The sequence below is a fragment of the Centroberyx gerrardi genome, chromosome 24, assembly GCF_048128805.1.
Source record: "Centroberyx gerrardi isolate f3 chromosome 24, fCenGer3.hap1.cur.20231027, whole genome shotgun sequence".
In the NCBI taxonomy this organism is placed as follows: domain Eukaryota; kingdom Metazoa; phylum Chordata; class Actinopteri; order Beryciformes; family Berycidae; genus Centroberyx; species Centroberyx gerrardi.
In genome coordinates this window covers 4,820,660-4,840,242 of record NC_136020.1, presented here as the reverse complement: position 1 = coordinate 4,840,242, position 19,583 = coordinate 4,820,660, and the positions used below count along the sequence as shown (strand labels likewise).

Genomic DNA, 19,583 nt, shown 5'->3' with positions numbered 1-19,583 from the left:
CCGACAGCTGACTTGAGAGCCATATTTGTCTGCAGGTCCAAGTACTACAGGTTGGTATTAGCCTAGATTAATTAAGCAACGTACGGGTGGGGGAAGGACGGGCGCATAGGGGAGACGAGGGGTAAAAGCACAGTTACTTTTCTGTCTCTGTTGAATTGCTGAAGATATTCTTGTTTAAAACCCTGTGCAAAAAACAATAAAAAGATTTTAAAAAATAAATACATTTAAGCAATGTAGGAGGAACAGGGGCTCTGGACTCGCCACAGGAAAAAACAATTATGTGTCAAGGTGACAAGTTACTACATCGAGGATACGAGATGCTACTGCATGCACACTAGATAGTCCTTGTGCCTTCGTTTTGATTGATTTGAATGCACAAGATGCATATCGTTCCCTCACTTTAGTGACTGTGTCGTAATTTTCATTATTTTGTACATATAATTTCATAATTTGTGCAAACACATTAAACATAGGCCCACAGTTTGATAAAATGTGCATAATGTTTTTGAAAGCCTGTGCACGATTTAGCTTATTTAGAGAATTGCAAGCTGATTTTACCCACTTTCCATTATTAATTGAATTTAGTTGATTGTTGTTGTTTACTCAGCCTAATATTTTGGTAAATGAACATTTAATTAGTTGAATCAGGCTTTTGATAAGGTTTAATGGATAGAGATTCATTAATCAAGTTTTACTTCAGGTATGGTGGAGGATGGTATAGACTTTATGAAGGATTTGTATGGCTCAACACTAACTGTATGTTCACGCTGTGAGGAACTTGGTGTTGCTCTATTCTGACTGATGCGTTTTGATGAGTTAATATAGCTATTTAGCAAGCGTTATTTATGTTTATGTTCGGGGTCAAACAGACCCCAGTAATTAAAACCTGCAAAAAATGATTATAATTGAAAGTGTTACCTAAGTTTACACTTCAGAACATCAGCAAGTAACACATAGCAGTTAGTCAATAATGAAAAAACCAATGAAAAGTAAATTAGTCACCAAAATAGTCTTTCAATGACAAGACCTCATTGGCAGAAAATCTTCAGGTGAGATAAAACTCAAAGAGAAATGGTTTAGAGGGCTGTGTGTGTGCGGTCTTATGGCCTTTAGGGCCCCATGGGAAAGTTTTTTAAAGATCAAAAATTTGCATGGGAAAGTCAGTCAGTCTCAGTCAAAACAAAGAGAAAGAAAATATTTTATATTTATATTTTCTCTGGTTTTATAAGGCTATTGTGTTTGTGGTCAAAGTGACCCCAAATAACACCGTTGTATACAAAGTGTGTACAGGACCTTGAAAACGTATCATCATGTTCAATTTTATGTTAACCAGTTTTCCTCATGAAATTAGGAAAAGTCATCAAGTATCAAGCTGAAAAAATAATGTTAATCATGTTTTTAGAGACGTTAAATGTTGAATGGGGTCAAATTGACCCCAAACATAATAGGAGGGTTAAGTTACATTAATTGAAAATAAACAGAAGAACACTCAAAGTGACTTTAGAGCTTCCCATCAACCCCAAAAATGGGTACAACTGTTCTCCAAGCATCATTTTTGTGACATTTATTCCTCTAGTAAAGAACTGGGAAGCTTTGAATGGTTAGAATCAACATTTTGGACTATTGTTAATGAAAAAAAAATCACATTGGTAGGGAAACGAGGAAGCGCGGAAATCTGCTTGGCTCTTGACAGCCGATAATCACAAAGTTCAGCTGTGGCCAACTTTTCTCGGCGGACAAGCTTGTTGACCGTCCACACTAGTGGTGGACGGTCAATTTGTGAATTGATCCATCACTAGTCCACACATCGGACTCTGTAGGAAATTAATGGACTTCCGGTGACTTATTGATCATGTTGCTCACAAATGAATACCTTGTTAGCATGAAATACATTGTTCCCTACTGGACGGCCACTCCTGGGCTCCATGCAAACACATTGACAAGCTTTGACCACTTAGGACTGACATGAACACAGGAAGTACTTTTTTTTTGTGATTACTAGGAATGTATTTTGTAGTTTATACAATGTATGGCATCTGAGATATTTATAATCATGGTCCTTTAACCCAAAACCCACAAAGGAAATAAGCTCTCAAGTTTTTTTAAAGTATTGAGCCACTCAAGGCGCTTTACAGTGATTTTAGAAAAGTAAGAGTGGCTTATTGCTTTCATAAAATGGCAGTAACACACCATTGTAATAAAATTGGAAAACAAATGTTGAATCTTATTTTTAACCATTGATAATGCAATGATTATAATACTTAAATGTTCTGCTGCTGAGCAACATAGTTCAAGTATTAGTAGGAGAAGTTACTAGGCTTCATATGTGACTCAGCCAATCAGAAATGAGAACTCAAACCATGTTTTATGTGCCATCCTTTGTGATCATGCGATTTGTGCATGAAATGTCTTCTTACTGCAGTGTCCTGTTGTATTTTTTGAATAATTATCAAATAAATCAATAAACTTAATGACTTGTTAGTGCCTTTGATATATTGGGAAGATACTACTATAATACTGTATATTCATATTTAAATGAACTATTATGAGGTCACAGATGTGCTCATACAGGCAATTATATCAATATTTAAAAGAAATGTTATTAGGTCACAGATGTCTTCATATATGCAATTATATTATTAATATTTAAACAAGCAAATAGTAAACATGTTGTCCCCCACCAGTGATGTAGTGCCACCCTTGGGTCAGTCAGTGATTGCTGAGTGTACTTGAAATATGAGTGAAATTGTATAAGCATTTTGGTATGGGACAATGAAAGGACAGATTGACCATATATTTCTGTTGCCTACTCTCCTCAGAATTAGGCTTACAAGTTATATCTTGAAATGTAGTAACTGTAATTGTCCTGTTTTTACTCAATACAGTACAAAATATAAGAACTACAATACGCAATAAATACAATCTGTACATTACACAATGTACACTACAATACAATTTATAATACAATATAACATACAACACAACGCCAGGAGCGTGAGTGTTATGAATAATATAAATGCTAAATGATAAGTGATATATGGTATTGCACAGTAGGTAAGTGGTAACATGATATAAGTAGTCAACAATGACGGCACAGTGGTAGTGCAGTGATGAGTGCAATAACAGTCCAACAGTCCAACAACTGTACAATAACTAGTGTCTTGTGGTTAGAAGTTTGCCCAAAAATTCTCCATTGACTCTCACTTCAACACATCAACCCAGTCTGATGTCTCCAAGTGTGTAGCGTGTGTAGACTATTATGTTACCTATGATAACTTTGATAACTATCCTTGGTACCCATCGGTGCCAAAAACACCCCGGCACCCGGTGACACATCGGCGTCGGGACCCCTCGTCGGGAAATCTCGGACGGATCACTGGGAACAAATCGGCGCCCTGCCATCAGCCCTGGCCACCACCGTGCTCCCGGGAAGCGTCGGCAGTAACGCCGAAAGCTCCATGCTTGTCTGTGTCTCTCTCTCCGCCGACAGAACAGAGGGCTGTCAGGTGGACAGAGCTCGCGCATATGCATGGAAATAAACTGCGATATGATATAATTGTATAGATTTTACTTTTACTTTTCAAGCTTCAGTTTATCACATGCATGATATTGGTCAGCCTGCTTACTGTGTGGGAGAAACAAGCTACCTCCCGATCTCAGCAGAGAAACAAGATGGCGGAGAAACGAAACTTACATTTCTGGCTCGGTGATCCTGTGATTGAGTCCACATGGTTCTCAGGTTCTCATGTCTTTTCAATGTGTGTATATTGCGTCCAGCCGGCCCCTAGCGGCAGAAAGTCAACGTTACAGTGTGACTAACTAAGGATTTGTTCGGAACCGCATACTAGCGTACTGCCTACTACATACTCAATGAGTATGTACTGTATACTGCCTACTAAATATGAAATTAAGTATGCCATTACCAGCAGACTGTTCACATTTAAGTATACAGCCAAGTATCCCAGAATGCATTTCGCACCAGCCGGCAGCGATAGCGGGGATTTTGAAGCAGGCTAAAAGCTGTTGTAATTTTGGCTCTACGACTGTTAATATGTCACTTTATTAAGTTTTAATATTTTTTCAGGCGAGAAAGTAACCATGTAGATTCCCAATATGTGGTCAGTTTATCCAAATAACGCCTGTTTGGAAATCTGCACCGACGTTTTCGGAGATCTGAGGAGCCGCCTATGGGAGCCGCTGGCCGGGACCAGCCGGTCATCTCAGCTGCTAGCAGCCCGACTCCTGAGCTGATCGGCAGGTCAACGTCCGTCGTCATACCGGGGAGAACATGATCCGATGAACTGGTCTGTGCAGCTCTTTGGTGATTAGACCTCTGGCTCTAATGTCTCCGTAGCATTTTGATATATGATATCAGGGTGCGATTTGTAAAAAAAAAACAGAGGGGGGGATATTTTTGGAATGCATTTTTGCTGGGTGATATTTTACACAAGGAGGCGTGAAAATGAACAATACAAGTGCAAACCCCTATCATACACATAATATTGTTCCCCAACGAATTCTATCCATATATGTCCATATATATCATGACCATATTCGTATGTCATATATGAGCCACAGAGAGAGAGAGAGATTCTGAGTAGGAGAATGCCGTGTATGCATGCTTGCATACCTCCACGCAAGCATGCATACACTCATGCATGCTTGTGTCAGCTCCCGGTGAGTGTCTATGTGGCAAAGAGAAGGATAATATAAAAGAGGAAATTTGTGCGACATTTTATTTTGAGCCTTAAATGTAATACATGCGTGCGTTAACATCCCTTACAAGCCTGATTTCTATTCTAGTGGAGTAAATAGGTTTACATATTGTCACCATATCGTACAGTAATGTGGGAATAGGAATAACGCACATCAGATAATAAATCAGACCTACTGGTGTGATCAATCGGGCCATTATGGCTCAAAATATACAGCGGTGCCGGTGCGTAATGGCTGTGCGTAATACAGTGGCTGCTTTGGCTTGAATCTACAGTTTTATGCGTCTGGCCCGCAGGTGATGCCAGCTGTGTGCCAATTAGTGTTGATGACGGACCTCCTTTTCTTTTTACACTTGGTCGAACTTCTTTTATCCACAGCTCTGCAAATTTATGAGCTGGAAAGAACGCACCTTCTATAATCCATGCGGGGTTTTTTGGAAGTTGTTTGCGCCATGTACTGTCATATTGGAGAAATACATGTATTTAATTTACTGGCAGAATAAAACATGCCAGAGAGTGGGGGAAAGCGTGTCCCCACCTGCGATTGCATTTCATTGCGCAATCTAACTGTCGGGCATAAGAAATGCATTTATTTAATTCAGTCTGACCAGAAGTAAAAAAATAAATAAATAAAACGTATCCCCACTGGCGATAAAAATGAATGACCAGAGGGGGGGATATCAAAAGCAGAGGGAGGGAAATCCCCCTCATCCCCCCCGGCAATTCGCACCCTGCATGATATAATTCCTTTTGGAAGATAAATGTTGGTCTCACAGAAGAAATCTAACAATTGTAGCTGCCACATTAGTTTGAATGTAAAGTGAAGCTTCATGTTTTTACTGGACAGAACAACAGTGCTGCCTCTGGGGCTCTATATGTACAGATATCACCACATTTCAATAAATATAAATGTATTAAAATGGCCTGGTAACTGGCATCAATTTATATAATGATCATATTTATTTATCACTTTTCAGAGAAATGTTCTGACTGCCTCACAGTCCGCCATTCCGCAGTCTGAAGAGACGCAATGCATTTTGGGGTTGAGTATGTCCAGTAAGCTCACTCCGCATACTCAGAAATTCTTGCTAATCTAGTATACATCCGGGCATTTCTCGCGTACACAAAATTCACATACTATGCAGTTGGAACGCACTACATACCCAATTTCACGTCATACTTAGTATGAATAGTACGTTAGTATGCGGTTCCGAACAGGCCCTAACTAACTAACGAATGAACGAACGCACTAACGGATGGAGACCGATCCATAGTCCCCCCTTTGGTGGGGGACAATTAACTGATATGAGGTCACAGGTTTGCATTTATCAGGCAGGCCCATTTTACAACTGCTTTGAACTCGTGTTTTAGAATGGGCTTTTGAGCAGCTGTCCTATCCCTGGTTATGCAAATAGGCCCAATCATCCATGTTTTGGCAGACGGGAAAAAAGACACTGTCATAAAAGAACAAAGTTTCTCTGTAATAAAATACACCACAACACAGTGTCTTTGTAATACTTGGCTCACTGAAGCAGACCAACTGACATTGGCTCTTGGCAGCCAATAATCACAAAGTTCAACTGTGGCCGACAAGCTTGTTGACTGTCCACACTAGTGGTGGGAAGACCGATTCTTTTAACAAACTTAATTCTGTTGGTCAGTCCGACGGTATTAAATTAATTCAACACCAGTTCATTGGGTTGACTTTACCCCTCACAACATGAGGAGGAATGCCATCAAAAAAACAACTAACCTACAGTCTAAAACAATTAAATTGAAAAAACCTCATAAACACAAGTCAAATAGCCAATAGTCTAATTAGAGGTTAACTGAACCTAGGCTGATGAACCTTTCTTTGCTGTTTCAAGTAACATTAGGCTTGGTCAAGCCAGCCAGAATTGAAGTCATTGCCAATATAAACAAATAATAACTGTCTTCTTTGCTCAGAACTGTACGCAGTGCAGTCCAACCACAGATACTGAATGTTAGGTCACAGATGTCTTCATATATGCAATTATATTATTAATATTTAAATTAACTGATATGAGGTCACAGGTTTGCATTTATCAGGTAGGCCTATTTTATAACTGCTTTGAACTTGACTCAGTCAATCAAAACTGAGGACCGACACTGTGCACTCAATGGTTTAGGACCAAAATACATCTCTGACTTGCTCTTACCATATGAAACCTCTAGACCCCTCAGGTCATCTGGGACCGGTCTGCTAACCATTCCCAGAGTTAAAACTAAGCATGGTGAGGCAGCTTTTAGTTACTATGCTACACAGAGCTGTATGGTTTGTTTGATTCATTTTTAGCCTGCAGTTCACCGGTGCCGGTGGTTTGTCTAGTAAGCTCGTCAACACAGTAGGTGTTGGTAGCTTTTAGCTGGCTACTTGGATAGCTGCTGTAATGTTATTTCATGAAGTGTCTTACAATTGCCGTTGTACTGGCTAGCGATAGGAAACAAATCCACACCAGACATTATGTAGTTATTACGTTCAAATACATCAAATTGATGTGTGATGTGTGCAAAAGAAGAACTCATCTGATACAAATATAGTCACGACACCGGCAAACATATGGTTATGTCCCATGCTGTCTACCATTTGGACATATGACTGTCGTAATTTATGCCAGTGTTATTCAGCTATAACGCTAGCTCAACAGTTTTAGAACTGTAGCTGAAATATTCAAACATTGCATCTCATGGAGGCCTGAGACTGGGGTTTTTCCTGATGCCTTTAAAACCGCTGTTGTGAAACCGCTGTTGAAGAAATCACATTTGGACTGTGGGGTCCTAAGTAACTACAGGCCCATATCAAACCTTCCTTTTTTAAGTAAGGTACTTGAAAAAGTGGTTTCTAACCAAATTAACAACTTTTTAAATGAAAACAACATTCTGGAGAAGTTTCAGTCAGGTTTCAGAGCCAATCACAGCACAGAAACTGCTCTCACCAAAATAGTCAATGATTTGCGACTTAGCACTAATGCCAACAGGGTCTCAGTTCTGGTTCTTTTGGACTTGAGTGCAGCATTTGACACCATCGACCACAATATTCTCATAGATCGTCTCGAGAACTGGGTTGGTCTCTCTGAATGTGTCCTAAACTGGTTCAGAACTTACATTACAGGGAGAACATTTTTCATCTGTCTTGGAGATCATGTATCAGAGAAACATGATCTAACTTCTGGTGTTGCACAAGGAAGCTGTCTTGGTCCCCTGCTTTTCTCACTGTACATGCTTCCATTAGGTGATATTATCAGAGAACATAATGTAAATTTCCATAGCTATGCTGATGATACACAACTATACATTTCTGTAGAGCCAAATCATGCAGATGCCTTAAGCTCCCTCACTACTTGTCTATTGGCTATCAATGATTGGATGAACACAAATTTCTTAAAACTGAATGAAGATAAGACAGAAATACTTTTGGTCGGCCCCAAAGCCAAAAGAGAAGAACTCTCCACAAGACTTGGGAACCTGAATCCCTCGATCAAATCAGAAGTAACAAGCCTGGGTGTTATCTTAGATTCTGATCTAAGTTTTAATTCACATATAAACAAGGTGACCAGAACAGCATTCTTTCATCTTAGAAATATTGCCAAGGTGCGGCCCTTCCTAACCCAGAAAGATGCTGAAAAGCTAATTCACGCGTTTGTTACAAGTAGACTGGACTACTGCAACGCCCTTTTTACCGGCCTCCCAAAAAAGTCTATTGAGAGGCTTCAGCTTATCCAAAACTCTGCAGCTAGGCTTTTAACAAAAACAAGGAAGCAAGAGCATATCACTCCGGTTTTAGCTGCATTGCACTGGCTCCCAGTGTCCTTTAGAATTGATTTTAAAGTTCTTTTACTTGTATACAAAGCTCTTAATGGCTTAGGACCGGCCTACATTACAGAATCCCTGCTGTTCTACATTCCATCAAGAGCCCTCAGGTCTTCTACTGCTGGTTTGTTAGAAGTACAAAACCCCACTCAGAAGAATATTGGGGATGCAGCCTTTTTTAACTATGCTCCTAAACTGTGGAACACCCTCCCAAAGAATATTAGAGAGGCGGGCTCTGTAAGCATTTTCAAACGACTGCTAAAAACGTATCTTTTCAGCTTAGCTTTTAAGTAGCCTTCATTTTAACTGTTTCTGTTCAGGATCCCAACAGAGCTGACACGGGCAAGTACGAATTTTCATTGGTCTTGTCCGGGTAATGCTTACTTGCACAAGTGAACACTATATGTGGGGGGGACAGAGCTTTACCCTGTATGATTCTCATCCATCTGTGGATGGTGAGGTTTTTGACCAAGAGGAGAATCTATGATTCTCATCTGCCTGAGGCAGTGAGATCTGACGTAAATATCAGATCAAGAGTAGAATCAGGAAGGACAGGGGAAAAGTAAATTAAAGAAAAACATATGGGTTCACTCACAATGTGCATCTAAAAGTGGGAGTATTTGTTGTGTTCTTCTATCTTTCTATTTTACTTGATTTGATTCTTTTAATGCAATGCATCTTGCTGTTGCTTGTTTGTTCTTTTATATGAATTTTATCTTTTTATCTGTCTTTTATGTGCCTTTTATTGATGTAAAGCACTTTGAGCTGCATGTTGTGTATGAAAGGTGCTATACAAATAAAGGTTATTATTATTATTATTATTATTCATGAAACACACCCAACTACAACCTGACCTCATGCCAGATAACCAAAACAACAAAAGAAGAGACTAGAGACTAAGAGAAGTATTCAAATTAAATATATTGACAGTTTGTGTACCCTCCTCTCAGTGTCTAGCCTGCAGATCCTTTGTCAGCTAGTGCTGGGGCTTTCTAGGTTGCAGGGTCAGAGTAGTGATACCAGTGTGTGGTGCTGTGCATATGATGTGAGCTCCATGATGCTGCCAGCTACGTCAGGTTCAGACTGCCTCTTGATTGAACCGAGACACAGAGCTGCAATGACGTCCTCCTTGGCTGGCCTGTCAGACTGGGTGCACAGGTCTTCTGGGATGGGGATCAAAACCTGGCTCACATAAGGTTCAGGGTCCTGGAAGACTTGATCAAAGATGAGGTCCATCAACTCATCAACGTAATCTGTGGACTACAGAAACACAGAAGTCATCAGTTGTTCCATTACAAAAGAATATACATTGGCAAGTAGCAAAATGTGCAATTCTGATTCATAAATTATTTTATACTATAGTTTATACTTTGTTATAACATTTGTATATTTATTTAATGACTGTCTGAGATGTGCTGGCCTCATAGCAGGGAATAGCAATGTTTAATGCAACCAATTATCTCAAATATTTTTTAGGATATTGCATCATGAGTAATACCTACGCCTTACAATATACTGCAATCCAGTAACATTACCACAAACTACAGCCTCAATAATTACTATGTAGTTGATTCTAAACACAGTCTCAAGAAAATATAGGACATTACAACCTCGAGAAAGGTAGCATTTATTGTAGTCTCGTTGTTCAGGTTTTCTAGTTATTTTTTGCCACAACCCCAGCTGATTACAAGACTAGAGTTACCAGACTAGGTACAAAGACAGAAAATGAAATGTTAAATCTCATCAGCCAGTAACTTCCTTCCATTCATTTGGCATTAGAAGTGAAATGTTTGCGGTGACCAGAGTCCCCGATAAACAAAGTACTGTTCGAGTTTTGCCACGTTACAGGTGCAGCTAAAGAGATATGTCCGCAAAGTGAGCCAGAGGAGCTAACGCTAACGCTAGATTAGCATGCCGCTAACGGCACTAGCCCCTAACCTCTCCATAGCTCTCTCTGCCTCTCTATATTTAATAATTATAACTTCATTTGTATAGTACTTTCTAAAAACAATGTTTACAAAGTGCTTCACATACAATAAAACCCAGAGACAGTGATGTAAAAGTACAACAATTAAAAAAAATAAAGTTGAATAAAAAAGAACAAATAAAAAACTATGAATAAAAGGTAATACAAGAGAGACACAGATACAACTAGAAAACAAACAGAACTAAAAACAGATAGAAAGAAAGAATTTTACATAAGTGTGTGCCTAACAACATGAATGCCTAGACAAGTTGTCCACTAAAGAGACAGTAATAAATAACTAAATAAGTAAAAAAAACAAGTAATAAAACGAGAAACACAATTACAAAATTAAAAATAAAATGCAGATACAAGTATAAAGAGCAATTCGCATAAAAGCCTGTCTGTAAAACTGTGTTTGTAAAAGGGATTTAAAAGATGAATTATGATTTAGCTATAGCCTAACTTCCTCAGGCAGGTCATTCCAAAGGGCCAAAAGGGCCTTGCCTGAGGATCGAAGGCTGTACTCTGGCTCATAAGGAGTTAAAAGGTCAGAAATATAGCTAGAGGCTAGACCAATATGGTCATAGAGTAGAGAGTAATATGGTCTCTATGTTTGGTGCCAGTTAAAATCCTAGCTGCAGCATTTTGAACAAGCTGGAGACATGAGAGTGATTTTTGACTGAGGCAGGTATACAGAGAGTTGCAGTAGTCTTGACAAAATGAAATAAAAGCATGAATTACCTTCTCTAATTCAGCGTGAGATAAAAATGATTTGATTTTTGATATATTTCTCAGTTGAAGGAAGCAGGACTGCACGACTCTCTTTACCTGCTCCTCAAAAGTCAGGTTACTGTTAAAAATCACTCCTAAGTTTCTGTCCACTGGCTTTATATTAGGTGACAAGTCACATAGATCATGTAGAATACGACATGGGACATCCAGCACTTAATGTCCTTGAGGCAGTTTCTGAGAACACTAATGCAATTGGGATCATTATGTCTTAAGGGTAGATATAACTGTATGTCTGTATGTTAGAGAATCCCTAAGTATTAAACTGTTTTCAACTGGAATATCATGGATTCCACCCTCATTAGAATTACATAGATGAAACATAAACAGATACTAACTCTGCCACTAAAGTTAACAAAAAAGGGGAGATTATGCAACCTTGCCAAATCCCACATTGGAGAGGAAAACATTTGGAAGTAGAGTTGGCTAACATAACCAAGCTGTTGATGTCTTTGTAAAACGTGTCAATTATAGAGATAAAAGTTTCTCCAAAGCCAAAAAGCTGGAGTGCTCGTATTAAGAACCTATGGTGTCAAATGCTTTCCCAAAAACTAAGAATAAAATGAGAGTGGATGGAATCTGCGTAATGTATCAGTTCTGAGACCAATCTGTTTCGACATCATAGCCTTCGTCATAGAGTGAAAAAGAACTGCACAGCCATATACTGTGTATAGTAGCCTCCCAGTGGTCTCCTATTGGTTACTGCAAAGGCCAATAAGAGTCCTATTAAGATCCTCCTATGAGGAGAGTTCCGAAGTACAATTCCAAAACAAAATAACACAAGGACAGAGGGCGGATAAAGGTCCTGGAAGCATTATTGTAGCTGATATTTAGCTGTTGTGTTTTGAGTAAGGGGTACAAACTCTTGCTCTCTTGCCATTACATTGCTATCATTGCTGCTCTCTCAACCTACAAGTAAAACCAATGGCTGGATGCAACAAGCCCAGGCAAAAGTAATTTTGGGAAACGTAGGAAATTACTAACTGAAGTAGTAGAGGCAGTTTGAGGGAAAGTGGATACAACAAAAAGGTAAGTTACAACACAGCGTGACATTCTCTATATAAGAGAATAGTATGTATTGGGCCTACAGAATACATTTTGTTTTCTCTAAATGGAGTGAATTTGCTGCTGCCAGCCTAATACTACAGTATATACAATGTAAAAAAACTAAATATATTGAAAGGCGCTTGCTCTTATCTGTTTCATTTGCAATTCTCCACAGACCATCATCGACTATGTCTGGGACTGTCACTCCAATTCTCTCTGTTTTCCCCACACGGGATCTTGTGGATAACAAGTTCAAAGTGATGGTGGAGAATCTGCCTCCAGGACTTCCGGTAACACTGCACTCCCTTCACCAGTCCGAGAACAAGGATTACTGGGAGGCCTATGGCCACTATGTCAGTGATGATAGAGGCACAGTGACTGGTAGGTTCCTCTTCAACAAGTAAAATCTTTTTAAATCTAATTGAAATTCTTTACTGACCGATGAGAAGGCATGACTCCGTCCTGTCAATCACTCCTCCTGTCACTCACTAGGAGGAATGTCATTTGTTGGCTTGAATTTCTGGAGATTTGATCTCTTTCCTCCCAAACTTTAAGTTTATCTCTGGTGTGTGAAGCTTGAAAATCAAGCATACAATCTATAGTCTGCTTTTGTCTTTTGTAGGTTTACTTGTTAACCAAACTACAACTGTTGTCGTAAGTCAACATTTTATTGCTTTCATAGTTTCTGAGGATACGAGTATTGGAGGAATGTACACAGGAAAAGAACCCATGGGTTTGCTGTGGAGTATGCGCCCTGTCCCAGGCAGCCAGCCAGGCCTCATGTAAAACATTAACAGTACAGTTCCCTCTAAGGCTGCGAACACACAGGACGATTTTTAAACACAAAACACTGCAGCAGGTGATTTCACTGACTAATACAATATCAGCCAGAGAGGGAGGAACTAACCAGTCCCTCCAGGAAATTGCGATTTTGCGATCGCAATAATTAACGCAAATTCAAGAAATCCCTGCAATATTTGTGAGAGCTTGCAGTTTTGCGAAATTGGCGCAACTTTTCCGCATGAAATGGTCAAATCAACATACCGCTTGTGATTTAGACAAACACAAAAACTAATAAGTAATATGATAATATAATAGTAATATGATGCCCATTGTTATTGCCACAATGACGTACAACATCAATCATCTCTCTTTCTCTCTCTCCCTCTCACATACAACGTTACCATGCAAAACTAGAAAAATAGGATCATCTACTATGAAAATGTACACTTTACTTCATTCCTGACATGTATATTGTTGCCAAATTGCCATATGCTTCCACCCTTACGCAATGCCAAATGCCAAAAACTGCATGTTCCCTTCACCGTTACGCAGTGCCAAATACGTGTCCCTCTCACCATTATGTCCCATTAACTATACTCACACATTGCCAATTGCTAAATACGCAACCTACAACCAAGAAAAACAGCACAGTAAATATTTAAAAAGCACAGCCCAGCAAAAAGTCATGAAAATAACCTTCATCCGACACAGTGGACGCACACAACGCACCCGATGCGCACACACATCCCCCTTGTTTGGTTAAACATTTATCTTTTGTATCTCTTGTCTGTACTTTTGCACTTTTTAATTGTAAATCTTTTACCTTTACTGTATTTTTATTACTCTGTAAAGCACTTTGAATTGCCTCAGTGTATGAAATGTGCTATACAAATAAAGCTGCCTTGCCTTGCCTTGCCTTTATTAAAAGTACCTTTTGCCTTCAAGGTGCCTCCTACTGTTTCTGTCCTGGAAGCGCACCAATTTGCTGGCCTGGTAAGAGCCAATCGTGATCGTCCGACCTCGAAATAGGCTACCGTGGCAGAATGCATAACTTGACATTTAAGGAGAAACAGTTTACCTCTGTCTACGACCAGCAGCAATATGAGGCTGAGGAGTTGCTGTAACTTTATCAGGGCTCCTCTGCGGACCTTGTACTTTCCTGCACAAGCGCAAGTATCTGCTCGCACCTGCATCAGGTAGAGTTTCACAGATTAAGGTAAACTAAGTGGTAGACTATGCCAGCATGTGTTGGCAGGTAGGCCTACATATTTTGCTCATTGACGGTGACTGAAGCTATGTCTCACTTACAGGCTATGCACTGTTATCAAGTATGAAAATTAACCTGGAGACGTACCCTGGTAATAAAGTGTTCAGGGTTCAACTTGGTTACAGAATAGCCAGTGTCACAGACTGTAATAAATGACTTAATTCCTTTTCTGAACTGATAGGTTAAAAATTCAGCATATTCTGATAAACCAAACAGTATTTATTTCAACAAAATTTTTCCTTTTTCATAATGCTCACTGCCACCGCCCTAATAGGCAAACTAATTATAAAAGTTTCAGTTTTATTGAAATAACTGTTGCTGGGTGTGCTTGATCTACTGATAATTCAGAAAAGATCTTGAGTCACGCTCTACTAGTTGACTATGTGACTTTCCCCATAAGCAAGGACGCATTAAAGTTCAAATCCACCTGAAGTATTTGAACAGTTAAAAAAACAGCTATTGGTGATGTAGGCCTACCTTGCATTTCTGGGTCCATTTCGTTGTTTGGTGGTTTCTTATTCCCGCAGATAAGTGGTCAAACGTAGTCGAACAAACTATTTGCAGCTACAATGGAGTTTGATAGCAGAAAATGTTACATTGTGTATACATCTGGTATGATAACAAGGAATATATATAAAGAAAGATGTTTCATATATGTATACAGATTAACATCAAGCTAATGAGGAGAAAATAACTTGGAAAAATAAAGAACGAAAGATAAAAAAATGTATAAAAACACATGGATGTAAAACTATACATGTCGCAATTATGTTTAGGAGTTATGAAAACATTTTATCATAGTGATCCATGAATATTAGGTTCTTATTATTGTTTACAACTCTTAATGATTTGATTAAAGAATTCATATCAATCATGAAAATATGTCATTGGGTTTACAAGAGGTAAATTTACATTAGTGAATGTAGAACTTTCCATGAAGAATAAAAAAAATGCATAACAGTCAAATGTTTTATCTTTGTCAGAAAAGTAGCATATAATGTCTCTAATAGAAAATTAATGCAATAGATACTAAGGTAAGTGAATAGATCATTCTAGAAAGTGTGAACCGTATTGCACTGATTAAAAAACGTGCAATAGTCCTACACCATCACAAAAAGTACATTTGTTACTTATTTCCATATATTTTTTATGACCTTGACCTCCCTCTGATCTTTGATTAGTCAGAGTAGATTGTTTTACACTTGTGCTGTTCCATACAAAGTTTGGAACAGCTGTTTTCATACAAAGTCTAAAAATATGCAGTATTGCATGTATTAGGAGAGTCCCCAAGGGACAAGGCAGGTACATTAAAGGGGATAACCCTTTTGCTTCTGTCACAAGGACTTTTCCGAAAATCTTCCTAACCCTAGGAAACCATTTGGAAGCAGAGTTGGCTAACATAACCAAGCTGTTGATGTCTTCGTAAAACATAGCATTTTTATTTATTTAGCCTTTATTTTACCAGGAAGTCCCACTGAGATTCAAAATCTTTTTTCCAAGGGAGACCTGACCAAGAAATGGCAGCATGTGTTACACAATGAAACAAAACACTACAAAAAAAGAAAAATACTAAAATATGTACAATAAAAAAAGATCACAATTTAGATCAGAAACAGGAGCACACATCTTGCATAAGACTGTGGATAATTGATTTAGCGGAATAAAATGGTCAAGCTGGAACTTTGACTGGAGATTGTTCCAGGACCAGGGTGCAAAATAATCAAATGCCTTTTCACCAAAAACAGTTCTAATTCTGGGAACTTTAAGAAGGATGCAGGATTGTGATCTTAGACTATAGGCATTGCTGGAAAATTGGAGTGTGGTCAAATAAGAGGGCAGTTTACCGATAATGGCTTTGTAAATAACAAGTACAGATCCTGTACAGGCCCACGGCGAATGTGTTGAATTCCACTAACGTAACTTAAATACCACAGGTAATAACGTTACCTACCGTTAAAGTTTGTAGGGCCGCAGAAGACGTGGATGTCTGTAAATTAACGGCGGAGAGTGTGGCTCTGTGTGGGAGCAATAGTCAGCTAGCACGACACGGTTATCGGTTAAATTACCTATTCCACTGCCTATTCCACTAACGTCACTTCAATACCACAAGGTAATAATATTACCTACCGTTAAAGCTACACTAAGCGATTTTTTCTGACCACTAGAGGGTGACAGAAACCGCAACACATTTTGTAAACACACACAGCAAAGCTACTAGGCTAATGGCTAAAATAAACGTACCTACGGAGAAATATCGGCGGTTACCAGTTTCGCTTTGCTAGATTTTTCTCCCGCTGAAGGTTACATGTCCCACAATGACAAGTGAAGAGGTAGGTAGCACGTTTACTAGTTGAAAATGTTTACTTGCTCGCTTCATCGATTCCGCCATTACTCGAATTTGACAACAAGCTTTAGGAAAGAGGTGAAAACAACAACACAGCTGGCCCCCGTGTGTGGCTGTTTGTTTATATCATTACGTCTCACAGAAATCTCCACGTAGCACACGTTAGCTTCAGGATTCGTTATAGGGTCTGAAATCGCTTATTGCAGGTTTAAGGTTTGCAGGGCAGCAGAAGACATGGATGTCTGACTGACTGCGCTCAGTCACGAAGCGACATCTAACGAAGCGAAAAATCACCCCATATACTCCAAAACCAAATGGGCAGGAAACCACGGACCTGGCAAGTGGGGAGGATGCAACAAACATTACTTTTTTTTTGCCAGGCCTATGGGACTGGCCTAGAAGAATGAAAGTAACTAACTGACTGACTACCCATTGTTGAAAGTCACGCGAGAAGTGGCATCAAGACTAGTTATGGTGGTATAAGTCAGCGGTTCTCAACCTGGGGGTCCCTGGGGGAGATTATTTTGGGGGGTCGCGGGATGGTTGTCAAAAAAAACTGAGGAGGGCGCCAAGAAGTCGTCTCCTCCAGCTTGGGTGGCACAGTGACAGGTGCTTGGCCAAGCTTAATAATATGAGAATGTATTGGCCCTAGTTTTTGCCTATTGCCATTATTCAGCTTGTAAAGCAGTTGTGTCGCCTCCTTCACAATGAGTTGTGCTGTCGGACCTTGAATAAAATTTAAAACTGTAATTAAAGCCAAATTGATTTAGACTAGTTGTTTTGTATATTTTTGGTCAGTAATGCAAGGTTTGTGTGCGTCTGGTAGCTGTCGTGTGTGTGTTTGGTAGCTGTCATGTGTGATAGTAACTCCTGGGATAAACAGGGAGCAGAGAAGCGTGTGTTTGCAGCAGAGGGTCGCTCAATCTTCCACTGCTATGAAGTCTGCGTCCCGTGCGCAGAGAAAATAGGCTAAATACGTGCCGAGCTCCGTGCCGTGCGCGCCTGTGTAAACAGCAGTGCCAACAGGGCATGGCGCCGAAGTGAAGCGGGTCACTGCAGTGTGTTTTAAGGGTGAGTCGAGAGGGAGGGAGCCTACATTTTTTTGGGGGTCGCGGCTCAAAAAGGTTGAGAACCACTGGTATAAGTGATATCGTGTTGTTAGTGTTACAATAAAGTTGAATTGAATTTAATATCAAAATGTTTGTTTACACGCACTTCCCAGACAGGAACCCTTAAAATTGTGCAAAGTGCCACTTATATGTGTTGTGGTCTGGGAGAATCCGTCAGATGTCACTGCTACACTTTGTTGGCAATGAGCCAAAATAGATCGAATAGAGTTTTGCGGGCATTTTGAGATTTTGAGTGATTTTGTTACTTGTCATAACCCGGCCCGTTAGGCCATGACAAAAATGGGAGAAGACACCAAATGCCAATAAATACCAATTATTTATTGTAATAAAGAAAATAATCTGCAGGGCAACTTCGGATATGAGGTGTGTTAGTCAATGACATCAGTAGTGTTCATGTGGATGTGTGTGGATAGTGTAGTGTAGGGTGTTGTGGAGTAAAAATAAAACAAAAGCTAAGCAAAACAAAAGGGTGCAGGCGCTGGCAGGGAGAGAGAGACAGACCCGCTGGAAGCTGGGACTTTTATATCCTGTAGAGCACCGGGCCCAGGTGCTCCAGATCGGGTTGGACATGGCAATCAGCTCCTCTGGCACCTCAAAACAACATGGGTAGACACAGTTACTGACACAACACACACACAAGCAGACAGGGGCCGTCACATACTTTTATCTCTGTATTTCATCATGGTGAATAATTATATCCCCGAAATGAGTTTCAGGGATATTATGGATTCACCCCGCCGTGTCCACCACCGCATCTGCCGCCGCGTCCACCGTCTCGTCCACTGCCGTGTCCACCGCAGATCCTTTGTGTGAACGTAATAACTTAAACGGTTTTTATAAGAATCTTTTCAAATTTGGTATGGACATTGATGACCCCTAGAGGAAGAACTCTATTGATTTTGATGTGTTTATGCTTATTATAGCTATTGTAAGAGTGAAATTGTGTTTTATGGGCAAAAGTTGTGTAAACGTAAGTTAAACATGGGTTTACTGTGTTCGTATTGAATGTTGCCTGTCATCTTGTCTGCATAGGTTTAGGTGATATTCTAGTGTCAGCCGCTTGGCGGCGCTGTTGAGACAGCGGGTGGTTTCGGGGAGTTGAGTTTTGGGGGTAGAGCGAGAGTGGAGGGGAGAGGAAGGAGAAAAGAAGGGGAATGGCCGCATGCTGATCGTGTGTTTCAGACCTCACTAAAAGTTATGAGGAAAACCCAGAACGTGTTGGACTGATTTATTCCCTCACACACACCCACGTCGCTTACACTATTATTAATTAACTGATTAAATTCATTTCCATTTGGACCCATATCTCACCAATGGTGCATTACATATATTGTATTGAAATTTGTCCAATTCTGGAGATTTGTATTAAGTTTGCACTTTCTGTGATTATTATTAATAAATTCATACATTTTTGTACTGGTACTTGTTCAATTTCCTGTGAGATGGTAAATGCTAGAGCCATGAAACGTTGCACCATGGTCTAGTATGGCTTCAATTAGACCCACAAGAAATATGACCCGCATCAGCCTGATGGTGGTGCTATAATTAAAGGTCAAAAATAAAAAGTTTAAAGTGCTGTAGCTCCCACACCGTTTGTCAGATTTGAAACTTTTTACACGTCCACCTAACCGTACTCTACAAATTTGCCATAAGGACCCTCAAGGTTCACCTGGAAATTTTTTGAGATATTTTGAATTCTTTGAAAAACTTT

General features: G+C 39.6%; 1 protein-coding gene across 1 annotated transcript in view; it reads left to right on the top strand.

Moving 5' to 3' along the window:
• Positions 1-19,583, top strand: part of LOC139923304 (peroxisomal succinyl-coenzyme A thioesterase-like) — a 51,941-nt gene that overhangs the window by 6,954 nt on the left and 25,404 nt on the right. The window contains exon 2 of the mRNA XM_071914040.2: positions 12,524-12,729. Within this exon, the coding sequence (XP_071770141.2) occupies positions 12,537-12,729 (193 nt within the window). The 5' untranslated portion in view covers positions 12,524-12,536. The remainder of the gene's footprint in view (positions 1-12,523; positions 12,730-19,583) is intronic.